The sequence below is a fragment of the Diadema antillarum genome, unplaced genomic scaffold (genome assembly GCF_040938485.1).
Source record: "Diadema antillarum isolate AM-2024a unplaced genomic scaffold, OU_Dant_1.0 seq00000512_RagTag, whole genome shotgun sequence".
Lineage (NCBI taxonomy): Eukaryota > Metazoa > Echinodermata > Echinoidea > Diadematoida > Diadematidae > Diadema > Diadema antillarum.
The window spans coordinates 392,822-406,953 of record NW_027271466.1 but is presented as its reverse complement, the minus strand read 5'-3'; the positions used below and the strand labels follow the sequence as shown (position 1 = coordinate 406,953).

At 36.3% G+C, this 14,132-nt stretch overlaps 1 protein-coding gene across 1 annotated transcript; it reads right to left on the bottom strand.

Annotated features, from left to right (window-relative positions):
• Positions 1–7,382: 7,382 nt before the first annotated feature.
• On the bottom strand, positions 7,383–7,985 carry LOC139734158 (uncharacterized). Its single transcript, XM_071644963.1, has one exon. The coding sequence runs from the start codon at positions 7,983–7,985 to the stop codon at positions 7,383–7,385; it is 603 nt and encodes a 200-aa protein (XP_071501064.1).
• Positions 7,986–14,132: the final 6,147 nt, after the last annotated feature.

The window sequence follows — 14,132 nt, the reverse complement described above, 5'->3', positions numbered from 1 at the left end:
TATACAATGCACGCGACTGCCTTGAACTTTTTCCAGCGTACTTGCTTTATTTGTGTTGCATGCTACAATTCGCCTTAATACCACGGTGAAGACTGCCAATTGGGTATAGTCTTTTCCTGGGCCGTTCGCTAACAGTATACAAAGAGTGACTGGTCCAAGGATAATGGTCCAATATTTAGCGAGAGTGGAGAGATCAGACGCTCTCTTCACAAGACGAGGCCGAGTTGAATACAGAATCTCGATTTTAATAATCGAATGCGAAATTTTGTTGGCATTGCACATTTTATAGAAGTTTATAGAAGTGCGAAATTCTGTAAGCATTGCACATTTTATAGAAGTTCTACTGTATAAATTCACGATTTGTGGTATACAACATCCCGGATAATCTGATACCGGGGGTAGCCAATCCACGGCCAAGTATACCATCAATTAACCATTTATCACGGCACAACTATCAACCAAATCATGAAAAAGAGCAAATTTGGTGAAAGTCTGTGTGTCTTTGACTCTCTTAGGCCTACAAGTTTGATGATATCATAATATCCTATCAAATACTGCTCGGCCTCACTGACATGCTCGACAGCGAAGGGTAAATTTTTAGCGAATAATAATAGGACTACATATCTATTTTTTATCGGATGAACAGTGGACGGACTTGGTAACAACATATAACGTGTACTATACAGTAGCCACAGTACTGAATGTGAGCTCATCATGAAAGGTAAGATATTTTGAGGAACACTGTCAGATACAATGTATAAACAACCTATAAATAAGCCTACCTAGAACTACATGCAGCGCTTTACAATAATTATTGACCTGTAATAGGACTATAAAACCAGACGACACAGAGTTGCCCCTCTCTCAAAAGCGAGAATTATAGCCCAACAAAAATTTAGACATATACATGACAGCTCAAATTACGTATAACCACTAAGCGCTAAGACACATCAGTTCGTCACATATTATTCTAAATCATACATAGGATTGTTGCGTCGCACCTAACATAGGGGAATGATCGGAGTTCAAACGTAACGACAACATGACAAGCTTCCATCAGTATGAACCAGTTTTGATGAGTGGTTAATACGCATTGCAGACCTGAAGTCTTACAACTATAATAAACTACAGATTAAAGTTGCAAATTACAACACGGATTACTAAAATGTGGAAAGTTGATTGGTTGATTCCTATCTGTTGATCACGATAACTACCCATGTTGTATCAAGATGATCAATTGTGACCGTGCACCTCAAAACAAACATAAAGTCGCACACACTGATTTTGCGTGAGGACTGAAAATAAGTGAAATGGGTCAACCTAGCCGAATTTGACTTTTTCATATTTTCTGAAAGAGCGGGTCTTCTTTTACATTATGCTAAAATGTGGTATCATAAAACGGGCAGAAAAGTGTGGGTTTTTTTAGCAGTTTATCTCGAACATTTTTGGTAGAATAGTGTGATTAGGTGTGTCTTTGGAATCCCTTTTTCATTTCTGAAAAACCTTGTCCACACTCTTCACTTTCAACTCTAATAACTTTTGAAAGGATAGCGCTACTGCTTTGAAAGTTGGCATCAATTATGGACAGAATGTGTTAATGAGGCATGTATAATTTCAGTTTAATCTGATAATTCCTTCATTGTTGTTACTCTGGTGGTTTACTTCCTGTTTTTTTTTTTGTCCCATTCATCGCACAGCCAGCACGGTTTGGTAAAGATTAAGCGCTTGAATAGACACTGTACTTCAGATCCTCTTTTCTCAGTTCACACTTTTCCTGAGTTTGTGCTTTCTTTCCAATATTTAGATAGGTTAGGAGAGTCCATTTGATTTGAATTATACATCATTTTAAAGCTTAAAGTCTGCTCTTTCAGAATATGGTCTTAACTAAAAAAAAAAATCATGTCTGGCGACTTTTTGTTTGTTTTGAGGTGCAGGGTCACAATTTTAGATGGAACGGGCTCACATAAAACAAATTAAAAAATATATGATACGTAATACGTGTCTAAAGACACACCTAATCACACTATTCTTCAATTTTTCAATTCAATTCAATTCGTTTATTCATCTCATTTTCGGATAAAACAATACAACAGTATTGGATTTTACAATACACAAAAGGATAATCAATCATTTACATATAACAGTGAAAATGAAAAAAGAGAACTTGAGAAAAGCCAAAAGGCTTTGTGAAGTAAGTTCCCTTACGATTATGCACAAAATAATTGATTTTTAAGGTACAAAGTGTAGACATGGACAGAAAACCAACAAATACAACAAAACATAACATAACAAAACAAAACAAAACAAAAACATAAGACAAATGATATGATAAATTGACTATGACTATGTGTGATTTGCTAGAAGGTATATTTTCAAAAAATTCTTAAAAGAGGACAGGCTATTGCGTGAACAAATATCTCTAGGAATCGAATACCAGATTAACGGAAATTGGTGACGTACAGAGTTTGAAACCAGATTTGTTTTTACTACCCACATATGAAATCTATTGCAATTTCGTGTATTGTATTTATGAATTTCATTATTAGTTGAAAACATACATGAAATATTATGAGGTAACATATCTTTGAAATAATAAAATCCCAAAACAGCGGTATTATAAGTATACAAATCAAATATATTCAAAGTATTAAATTTACGAAAAAGAGGAGCCGAATGAGCAAAATAATGACTACCAGAGCATATTCGTAATGCTTTTTTCTGCAATTTATGTAAAACTTCTATCTTGGTTTTATTATATTTGCCCCATAAAGATACACAATAATTAAGATACGGAAGCATAAATGTATTATACAGCAAAAAAAGTGCAAACTCTGGAAGAATATTTTTCAATCTATATAATATACCTACACATTTAGATACCTTATTTGCTACATTCGTTATATGTACATCCCAATGCATATTACTCTGAATATAAACACCAAGAAAATTTACCGAATCAACTTTCTTTAGAGGAACAGAATCAATAGAACATAACACATCATCAAAAATATATTTATCATCACAAACATTACGGTGAAATATAACATAATTTGTCTTAACAAAGTTAACAATTAATTTATTAACTTTAAACCAATTACTAACTTTATCTAACTCCTGATTAACTTTAATCTCAATATCAATCAAACTTGGATGAGTATAAAACAAAGTAGTATCATCAGCATACATCACATACTTAAACATAGTAGAACTTTGAACAATATCATTAATATAAATCAAAAACAATAAAGGACCTAAAATAGAACCTTGCGGAACACCACGGGTTATTAATGAATAATTTGAGGAACAATTCTTAAATGATGTATATTGAAATCTATCAGACAAATAATTTTTAAACCAGAGTAAAGGTGTCCCACGTACCCCATAATGTTCTAACTTATATAAAAGAATATTATGATCAACAACATCAAAAGCTTTTGACAAATCCATAAATATTCCAATAGCATATTTGTTAAGGGTTAAAGCAGAAATAATCTTATCTTGTAAATCTATAACAGCATGAGTGGTTGAATGATTTCGTCTGAAGCCATATTGACAATTAGAAAGTATATCAAATTTTATTAGAAAAGAATACAGACGGGTATATATACACTTTTCAAGTAGTTTTGATATGACAGGGAGAACTGATATAGGTCTATAGTTTTGTAATAAATGCGGGTCATCTTTCTTGTATATTGGAATAATTTTTGCAATTTTCAATTTTGTTGGGACATCACCAGAACTTAAAGACAAATTAAATATATAAACAAGAGGTTTAACAATGGAAAATATTATCTGTTTCAAAATATTACAACTTAGATTATCAAAACCACAAGAATACGTTGTTTTTAAAGCATTACAAATTTCCAAAAGTTCACTCTCTGTGGTAGGGTTAAGAAATAAAGAATGGAAAAAATCACTTTGGAGATAATCTTTAACATGCATATCAGAACTAGGTTTTGATAAAGATGATAATGTTTCATTACAAATATTTGTGAAATATGAATTAAAATTGTTTGCAATCATTTGAGAACCTGTTATTTTTTCTTCATTTCTTATAAAAAATGTAGGCATTTCATTTGGTGATTTATTAAGCAGTGAATTTATAACAGACCAAGTTTTATTCACATTATTTCTATTTTCATTTAATTTATTACAATAAAATTTTTTCTTGGCGTGTCGTAATATATTATTAACTTTATTCCTATAGTCTTTATATTTCTTTTCATTTGTTAAAGACCTATCACATAAAAATTTCTTATATAATTTATGCTTCTTATTTATACACCGAAGATGAAAAGGAGTTATCCACGGTTTGCGAATCTTTTTCTTTTTTACTTTCATTAAGGGAAATATATCATCGTATAAAAGATTCAATTTCGCAATGAATATATCATATGCTGCAGTTGCATTGGAAGTATCATATACTGCTGACCAATCTGCACTAATCAGTTTCTCATTCAATAAACAAATTCCTTCATCTGTTATTTTACGGGAATAATTCTGATTAATGTTTTTGTTTTTCCTTATCTTATTCAACATTAGAAATATAGGTAAATGGTCTGTAATATCATTACTAAATGTACCAAAACATAATTGACAATTCATAACATTTGTGAAAAAATTATCCAAAAGAGTTGCACTGTTTAAAGTAACGCGAGTTGCACTCTTTATAAGGGGGTCAAACCCAAATGAAAAATTAGCAATTAAGAACTTATAAGCATCTTGATTTTCTAAATACTTAAGAAGGTCTACGTTAAAATCATCTGTTATAAATATATTTCTATGTTCCTTCGTTACAGTACAGAGGGCTTCAGAATAAAATTCTATGAAATCGTCAACATTTGAGTCCGGTTTTCTATAAATGACACCAACAGTGTACTTGGAGTTATCATGTACAAAATCAATAAACAAATACTCACAAATACCTTTATCAATTTCACTTGAAAACAAAATATCCGATCGAATTTGAAAAAAAAAATATCATTCTTTATAAAGAGACCAACACCTCCTCCACGACCAAAAAGTCTATCTGAATGAATGAAAGTATAACCGGGTAAATTACATGGAATCACAGGGTCTTTACATATCCATGTTTCTGATATTGCGATTATACTAAAAGAGTGCTTAAGTGAGGACAAAAATATGGATATATCTTCAAAATTCTTCGGGAGACTACGGGCATTAAAATGAATCATACTAAGTTCTGAGATATATTTGCAATGCACATTAAATTCATCGGAGGTAAAACAATTAAATGAACTGTGGGTATTAAACAAGTGAAAATCAGGATCGATGTTAGTGAATGGATTATTCATGTCGGAAAAGATTGAGTTGGTATATCTCCAATGAGCGGAAATAAACATACGACAGCATTGTTCTGGCAATAAACTGAAAAAGCATAGTATTGATACACTCTACGTTATATACCGATTCAAGAATCATAACACAAACAACACATCTACCATCCTCAACGTGAACAAACATGGAAGAAAACACACACATAAAAAAGGAAATCATACAAAAGAAATCTTACAGAAAAAAAATAGGAGAGCGAGTGAAACGTGATGTTGATGTCAGTACACATTTTGAAATTATTAACTCTGTAATCCATATCCATTTAAATTTTCAAAAGTAATACCTATATGTTATTATAAAAGAGCTTTTATCTTGTGTAGGTATACATCATGTGTGATCAGTTTCAACAGGCTGACTGGTCTTCAGTTCAAGAGACAGGTAAGTATAGCAGGTAAGTTATAGGTAGCTTAAGTCTTCAGTGCAGTTGATGATTTTCTTCCTTGTTTTCTGGCCATTCCCATGCAGTATGACGAAGATGCGTCCATCCACAGACCATGCAGCCTGAACCTTCACATGTTGCTGTGCCGCTTTCAGGAGTTTGCTGTTGTACTCGGTGAGGTCTTCCTGTATTCCCATGCCAGTATTCTTCAACGACTTCCTTTTTGTGATCAGCATCTGACGATACCTGTAGCTCGTGAGCTTCACAATGACAGGCCGTGGAGGAGCGGGTCCACCCGAATCCTTGGGATTCCTCTGCTTTCCGATCCGGTGGCTGCGATCTATGTGATGTGGTTGGAGATCAACATTGAGTTTTTCCCTCGCCATCTGACACACTCGGGAGTCAGTATCTTCGTGCGGGCTCTCCTTGATTCCATAGACCCTCACGCAGTTCCGACGGGAGTACTGCTCCTGCTTGTTGAGATCAAAGGAGAGTTTCCTGGTGTTGTTAGCGCTGGACTGCAGTTGAGTCTCAAGCTTTTTCACCTGCTGTTGGGCAGCATCGAGCTTGCACTGGATGTCATGAATGACGCCATCTTGTTTTTCAATGTTTGACCTCAATTCAGCCAGTTTGGTATCAATAGCACTTGACACCAAGCCAGCAACAGCATTCAGGAACTCGTCATCCTCAAGTAGTTCCCTAATCAGCTTTTTGTTCCTGGCAGTCATGTTCAGTGGTCTCTGTCAGCAGTCCAGAAAAGTCTATTTTGTTTGGAGTTTAGCAACCTAGCCCAGCTCCAGGCTAAAACTCAGGGTGAATGGGGATTACCTGTTTAGCGACAAACTGCAAACAATGGGCTACTTAGGCCATTGACCCGATGTCGTGTGCAGGCTAGCAATGACCAATGTATTACACGTAGGCAAAGCAACCAGTTTCACAGTCAAGTCCAGAGGTACACAGAAAAAGGTGTTTGGGACTGAGCTATCCTCGGGCTACCAGAGATATACTCACAGTTCAGATTTCAGCATCCCAAATTCAGGTACTATAAACACACAAACTGGTGTACATGACTCCCAAGTAGATCCTTGTTGTGTTATTCCATGATAACTGTAGTCAAGTATTCACAAGAGACAGTAAATGTCAGCAAATTGGAGTCAAATTACACAATTTATACCACCTTCGTGTTGCTCTCTCTCTCACAGCAGAGTAGAAATTCTACCAAAAATGTTCGAGATAAACTGCTAAAAAAAAGACTCTTTTCTGCCCGTTTTATGATACCAAATTTTAGCATAATGTAAAAGAAGACCCGCTCTTTTAGAAAATATGAAAAAGTCCAGTTCGGTTAGGTTGACCCATTTCATTTATTTTCAGTCCTCACGCAAAATCAGTGTGTGCGACTTTATGTTCGTTTTGAGGTGCACGGTTACATATAATATCATTGGACCTGGGAGTTTTCACCACATACTGGCTTACAGGTATTGGAACGAGCAGGAATTTTCAACTCCTACGTGATTATCATTTTAAATTGTCTACCTGAGCTGGTTATTATTCTTTGGTAAAGTCACATTTAACGTGTTCATCAGCCCATGTGGCCATGACCATATCGGCGGGAAAGTCAGGAAAATGTTTCGCAAACGCTGTCACAATTTCATCTGGAGATCGGAAATAAGACTTTTGAACGTGCCCCTTCTTGATCTCTTGCAGTAGGGTGGCGGTTGGTGTCGGCGTGATGCTGCCGGATGATACGGTCCCCATCGCGGACGAACCTGTAGCGGAGAAATGAATCGTGGTACTCGGGAGACTCAAGCTCAAAATCACACGGGACGGCTGTGAACGTCGGATAGCCGCTGCCGACGTCCACCATGTGCATACTGCCGTCAGAAGTGAGATCATGCGCCATAATGATGACGTGGCTATCTGCGAAGCTGATGTCACATGTAACAAGGGTCACGTTGTATCCCAAGGTGTGCATGAAGACATAGAAGAAGACATTATGGACGTAGCAGAGTCCGCCTATTTTGGCGAAGACGTCTTTCTTTATCTCTTCAAAGGAAGGCAGGTGCCGCTGATGCTGAGGCAAGGCGATCGCGCTGACCGACTGGAAAGGTATACGTTGTATCCAGGCATCTATCAGGTCCTGAAGGAAAGTTGGACGATCGGCTTTGAGTCTGCTCTCCGGTGACGTCACATCCAAGACGTCACTACTGAACCAAAGAGCTTCTTCCACTGTCATCTCTGCGTTATCCGGCATCTTTGGAAAGTTTGTATAGGAGCTACCTGAGAGATTATTCACCCACCTGCAATGCACAGTCACGCAAATAAGAATTGTTTTACAAAGTAATCACTGTTTTCCTGTTATGAGGAAATTACTCGCGTAAAAAAGAAAGAATAATAATGACAAAAGGCCCATCTTGCTCAAAGTACGGAAGAGAGTGTGTTAGAGAATTCTTTTAGCGGTTTGTCATCAGGCACTGCAGTGCCCAACACTAAAGAAATGTCACCACTACCTCTAACAGCATGAGCGTGAAAGTTTTAACTTTAGAGCGCTGCCGTATACAGAGATATAAAAAACAACAATATTCTTTATTCTCGGCAGTCAAATGGCTACTTACAGCTGTACTGATACTTGCCACTTCTCATTAAAACATTTGCTTCGCGTTCCCGGAAGATGAACATGAAAAGTTTCTAAACGGTGCTATCCCTTGAGACATGTCAAAACTAATTTTTGTCACATAACGAATGTTAAAGGACCAGTCTACCTGTATATACATGTGGATTGAGTGAATGCAGCAATATTAGTAGAACACATCAGTGAAAGTTTGGGGGAAATCGGACAATCCGTTCAAAAGTTATGGATTTTTCAAGTATCTGCGTAGTCACTGCTGGATGAGAAGACTACTATAGTGTATGAGGTCATATGCGTACAACCATTAAAGAAAATAAAAAACATTTTTCACAACACTTTACTTTTTGAATTAAGTGCACATTCCTTCGACTTCTTACTGACATATGTTAAGGGTAATATTATCCCCTCTGCCTTCTGAAAGAGAGAAGTCAAGTGATCTCTTGTTATGCGAGAAAAGTGAGAATATGTTGAATTTTCTTTATTTTGTCTTTATATCGTTGTACTCATGTGACATCACAAGCTATAGTAGTCTTCTCATCCAGCCTTGAGTGAGTAGAAACTTCAAAAATTCATAACTTTTGAACGGATTGTCCGATTTTCCTCAAACTCTCAATGATGTGCTCTACGAATATTAATTGCTGCATTCACTCAACCCACATGTCTATGACGGTGAACTTGTCCTTTAAGGCTCGTGCAAGCTTTTGCCTTTATTCACTCCAGAATTTATTTTGATACATCATACGACCACAATCTTCACTTGGGTCTCCTGTTTGTAAATTTGAAGGAGCCAAAAGTCTCTTAATTATGTATCATTTTTAAAAGTAAAAATAACAAGAAGGCTTTCATGTATAATTATATTATAATGATAGGAGTAGACAAAAAAAGAAGAAAAAAAAACAATTATAATCTCTGATAATGTATGTTAATTATGAAGTGTCAATGCTTTATTCATATAGTGATTTATCATTTAAAATTATAACCGAACTGCACTTCGTTATTAAATACAATGTAATTCTATTGTCGTATGAAATGCGATCATTAGAGAGAACAAAGACAGGAAAAATCACTTTTCCCATATTTCATCAATAGTGATCACGATCAAATCACAAATAAGGCTGAGGTGCTCATGTACACTCAACGCAGCTCTTCCATTACATAACATCAGAAGTCTTTTGTTTAATTATCAAACAATGAACACAAAATAATGGTTTGCCCGGCATATTCATCACAATATGACAATGCTGATTTCTCAAGACATCCATACTGAATGTATTCACATAATACAACAAACTAACAAAAAAGAAAAAAATGCGGTAGATCAATCACAACAAAATTCAGTTCCATATCAAGAATTGGTCATTAACGAGTATTTTTATGATGATTATCATTGTTTCACCAAAACAAACGGAATTTCATTAGATATCTACTATAAACAATACATGGGGGGCACCTTTCATAAGACGAATGTAATACAGTGAAGAAAAATTACTAACACTGGTAAATTAGGGACAAGAAAAGATGCTGACGTATCTTCACAAAATCCATTGGTAGATGTAAGATATTGAAGGAAATATATAGAATTTATGACGAAATGAAGGTTAAAGTATATGTGACCCTGCACCACAAAACAAACAAAAAGTCGCCAGACATGAATTTTTAGTTTAGACCATATTCTAAAAAAAAACAGACTTTAAGCTTTAAAATGATTTATAACTCGAATTAAATGGTCTCTCCAAACCTATCTAAATATTGGAAAGAAAGCACACACTCAGGAAAAGTGTGAACTGAGAAAAGAGGCTCTGAAGTACAGTGTCTATTCAAGCGCTTAATCTACACCAAACCGTGCTGGCTGTGCGATGAATGGGACAAAAAACAGGAAGTAAACCACCCGAGTAACAACAATGAAGTGATTGTGAAATTAAAATGCCTCATTAACACATTCTGTCCATAATTAATGCCAACTTTCAAAGCAGTAACACTATCTTTTCAAAAGTTATTAGAGTTGAAAGTGAAGAGTGTGTACAAGATTTTTCAGAAATGAAAAAGGGACTCTAAAGACACACCTTATCATAATCTACCAAAAATGTTCGAGATAAACTGCTAAAAAACACACTTTCTCGCCCGTTTTATGACCCCAAATTTTAGCATAATGTAAAAGAAGACTTGCTCATTCAGAAAATATGAAAAAGTCATGATCGGCTAGGTTGACCCATTTCACTTATTTTCAGTCCTCACGCAAAATCAGTGTGTGCGACTTTTTGTTCGTTTTGTGACGCACGGTCACATATAATCAATCACAACGAAATTAATACCTAAAATGCGATAAAAAAGGAAAACAAAAGTTTCCGAAAATTATGTCTAGGCTGAAAATAAATGTCTGGGAAATTCCAGTGTTTGGGTACAACAAATAAATAACTTGACATAAAGAAAAAAATGAACAAATTAATGATTTTGTTTTATAAAAAAATAATAGTTAGAAAATACTACGTCAAAATGAATCATATTAAATTACAGGTATAACACCAATAGAAATTAAGAAGAATTACATAAAAAACTAGAGAGGGGCCGTCAAAGGCGGCAGACCCACGCCTATAAGTACAAAGTCGGGGTAAACATCATGTGCATTCGGTCATCTACCAGAATTCGGCCACTTAATTGCCAGTGTGCTTTATCACCAGCCAGTGAGTTCTACCGAAGATCGTACACTGAAGTGTATGATCTTTGGTTCTACAGTCACATCACACGCAAATCACATCATTACACATACGGTATTAACACTCATTCACGTACAGGAAAGTCCTTAAGTCTCCTCCAAAAATCCATCGAAAATCCCAAATTCCACCGTCAAAAGTGCAGAATCGGAACTTTTCCAAGCGCGCGCGAATTAAGTCCAGTTTTAAGAGTATTGTCTACGCGACGGGTCGCCGAAAAAGCGCTAAAAATCGAGAAATACGCCGTTTTCTAGCGGGATATTTTGATTATAGCAAGCCGAGAGTGTGATGATATCAAAGGTCGTATGAGTGTACGATCTTTGATGGCATCCACAAAAGCGCAAAAGAAAAACAAAATTTACGTACACCAGTACCCCCTAGGCAATTTAATACCCCAATGATTAGTGGCTACGGGAATTATTCAATGCAAGGGTTGAATGCAAATGTCTACTGCACCAGTATTCGGCCACCAACGAGCGCCGCAACGTCCCCGATGCAATTTTGCACCAACAGTGTAGAGCGCGATGCATTTTCAGCGGCCTTGCACACGCATTGACATTGAGCGCGCATATCGTGCAGTGTGACTGCGACCGAGCAAATGCTCCTCCAACGAAAAAAACAATCAATGTTAATTTGAAAAATCATCAAAATACGGGCCAGTTTGTGATGACGGAGGACGAACTTTCATAAATCTAGAAGGACATAGTCCCTCAAATAGGCCTAAACGTAAATTTCGGAATTCTTACGAACATTTGAGCAGCGAAGTCGGATCGTTTGGGAGTTTATGTTTTCGTATGGTAGCGGAAAATCGCAAAGTGAGAAACGGGAAATTTTCGGAGTGGTCACTATACCATGGGGTCAAAACTTCAAGGTCACACAGAATTTGCAAGGGTCAACCGATTATCACCAAAATCTAATCGATTCTTTCCTGCCATTATCCAAACATCCCCATAACATTTCGTGCAAATCCGTTTACCCGTTCTCTTGTTATCTTGTACACAAACAAACAAACAAACAAACAAATAAACAAACAAACAAACAAACATACGGAACCCTTTACATAACCCCCTGCCGATTTTCATCGGCGTGGGTAATGAGAAAATTGACAACCGCTACCCTCCCATGAAATCAATGATGATTACATTTCTAACATTGCAAAATTGTGGACTTCCAAGTTGTTATTCATCAATTCACCTTAACAGAATGAATGAATGAATGAAGGAAGGAATGAAGGAATGAATGAATGTATGAATGAATGAATGAATTTATTATCCAATGCAATAACAATCATTGTACATGTTTATAGTCGTATCAGTTACAGAAAAAAGCGAGGATAATAGGAACCAGAAAATAGCATGAATGCTAGTCAAGTCTGGCCCCTTACAGTTTATGCAGTTATAAAGTATAATTATTTCTTATTTATGGGTTTTCCAGCTGACAGGAGACTTTCTGTTGTCTTTTGGCTGTTTTATTGTGTGTATGTCAATGTACATCGCCTTACGCAGCAAGGGGAGCGACCGACACATACATACATACATACAAACATACATACATATCAGCATATATAAATAAGGTATAGATAATGAAAAAATTTATATTGCCAAAAAAAGATGCCAGGCTATTTTGTAAAAATGTATGAACTGAGGACTCAACCAAAGCCATCTATCTGATGCGCTGTGTTGTATTACCAAAACTTACTTCTAGTACACAAACTCTCAGTATATAAATGCTTATGCTGATCGAAAAGCAGCGACGATTGGCTCCCATAACAATACATCATGTCACATGACGTAGTGTAAAAGAGAGCACATGTCAATGCGCATCGGCACGCGCAGGGAAGGGAGCGACCGATATCTTATACTTAAAGTATTATGACAGTCTGATTTATTCAAAACGTGAACATAGTAATACATTATAGAGCTTCATTCACTGCGATAAGGTGCGTCAATCTATCTCGTCCGTTAATGCTTTCGATCGTGATTTTTGGTTGAGAAGAATTGCTCTTGGTAATGCGCTTGGTGGAGTCCATCATAGACGACAACACGGCCAAAGAAGTGATGGCTTTCCGATTAGGCAAATGGATGTTTGTAGTGTCCATGTTGTCTTTGCCCCTTCAAAACTCATCGGCGTTGATTCGTAAGTATCCCCTAGATCCACATTGTTTTTCTAAAAAGACTTTTTCTTTTATCACATCTAAGACTCCTATTGCAGGGAAGGAATTGTTTTCCGTAATAGCAGTTAACACCTGTACAGAATTTTCTTCAGAGCTATAAAGTCTTCCCAAGAACCAACATGGAACTAATGGGTTGCAAGCCAATGACATTGATTTGACATGGGTAACTCAAACTTGGTAGCTGATGTGATAGAGAAATCAGACATGAAACTCAATGGGTAATTAGCAAATCTATAGTTCATACATATATACGCGTACAAACTATACATGTACAAAATATAGAACTAATCAAACACATATTGCCAAAGGGATGCCATGTTTTTTTCATAAAACTGTATGAACTGTTGGCTGAACGAAAACCCTCTATCTGATGCGTTTTGCTGCATACCGAAAATGACCTCTAGTTTACAGTTTTCGGTGAAAATTATTATGGAGATTTATTGATCAATATCAAGGGATTTGTCATGTATTTTGTTTTCACCCCTGACTGTAGCTCACACTATCGACTGTTCGAAGGGGTCCCTTACCTTCGTGATCCAGGCAGACAACGAAGTTAGTGCAATTGCCGACAGGTGGGAGATACGATCATCAAATGAGCAGAGGATCGTAATATGGCTGCAATCTTTTAACAATCCCTATGTGGAAATAACGGCGGAGGATAAGATATCAACCAGCAAACACGAGATTGTACTTTCGGCTGCCTTGAAATCTTCACCCATCACCTCCCTTGGCAACAAGCTGAGACTTGGACTATATACATCAGATCCGGAAATATATATACCCAGTGATGGTGAACGTTAACGCTTCATGTTTGGAAGGTAATTATTATTATTTTTTTTTTTTGTTAAAGATGCAAGACATTAATGAATGCAATGTCTCCTAAGCTGT

Bases quoted from the DNA above. Each gene is read 5' to 3' on its own strand.
- LOC139734158 (XM_071644963.1), bottom strand. From the start codon at position 7,985: ATGCCGGATAACGCAGAGATGACAGTGGAAGAAGCTCTTTGGTTCAGT.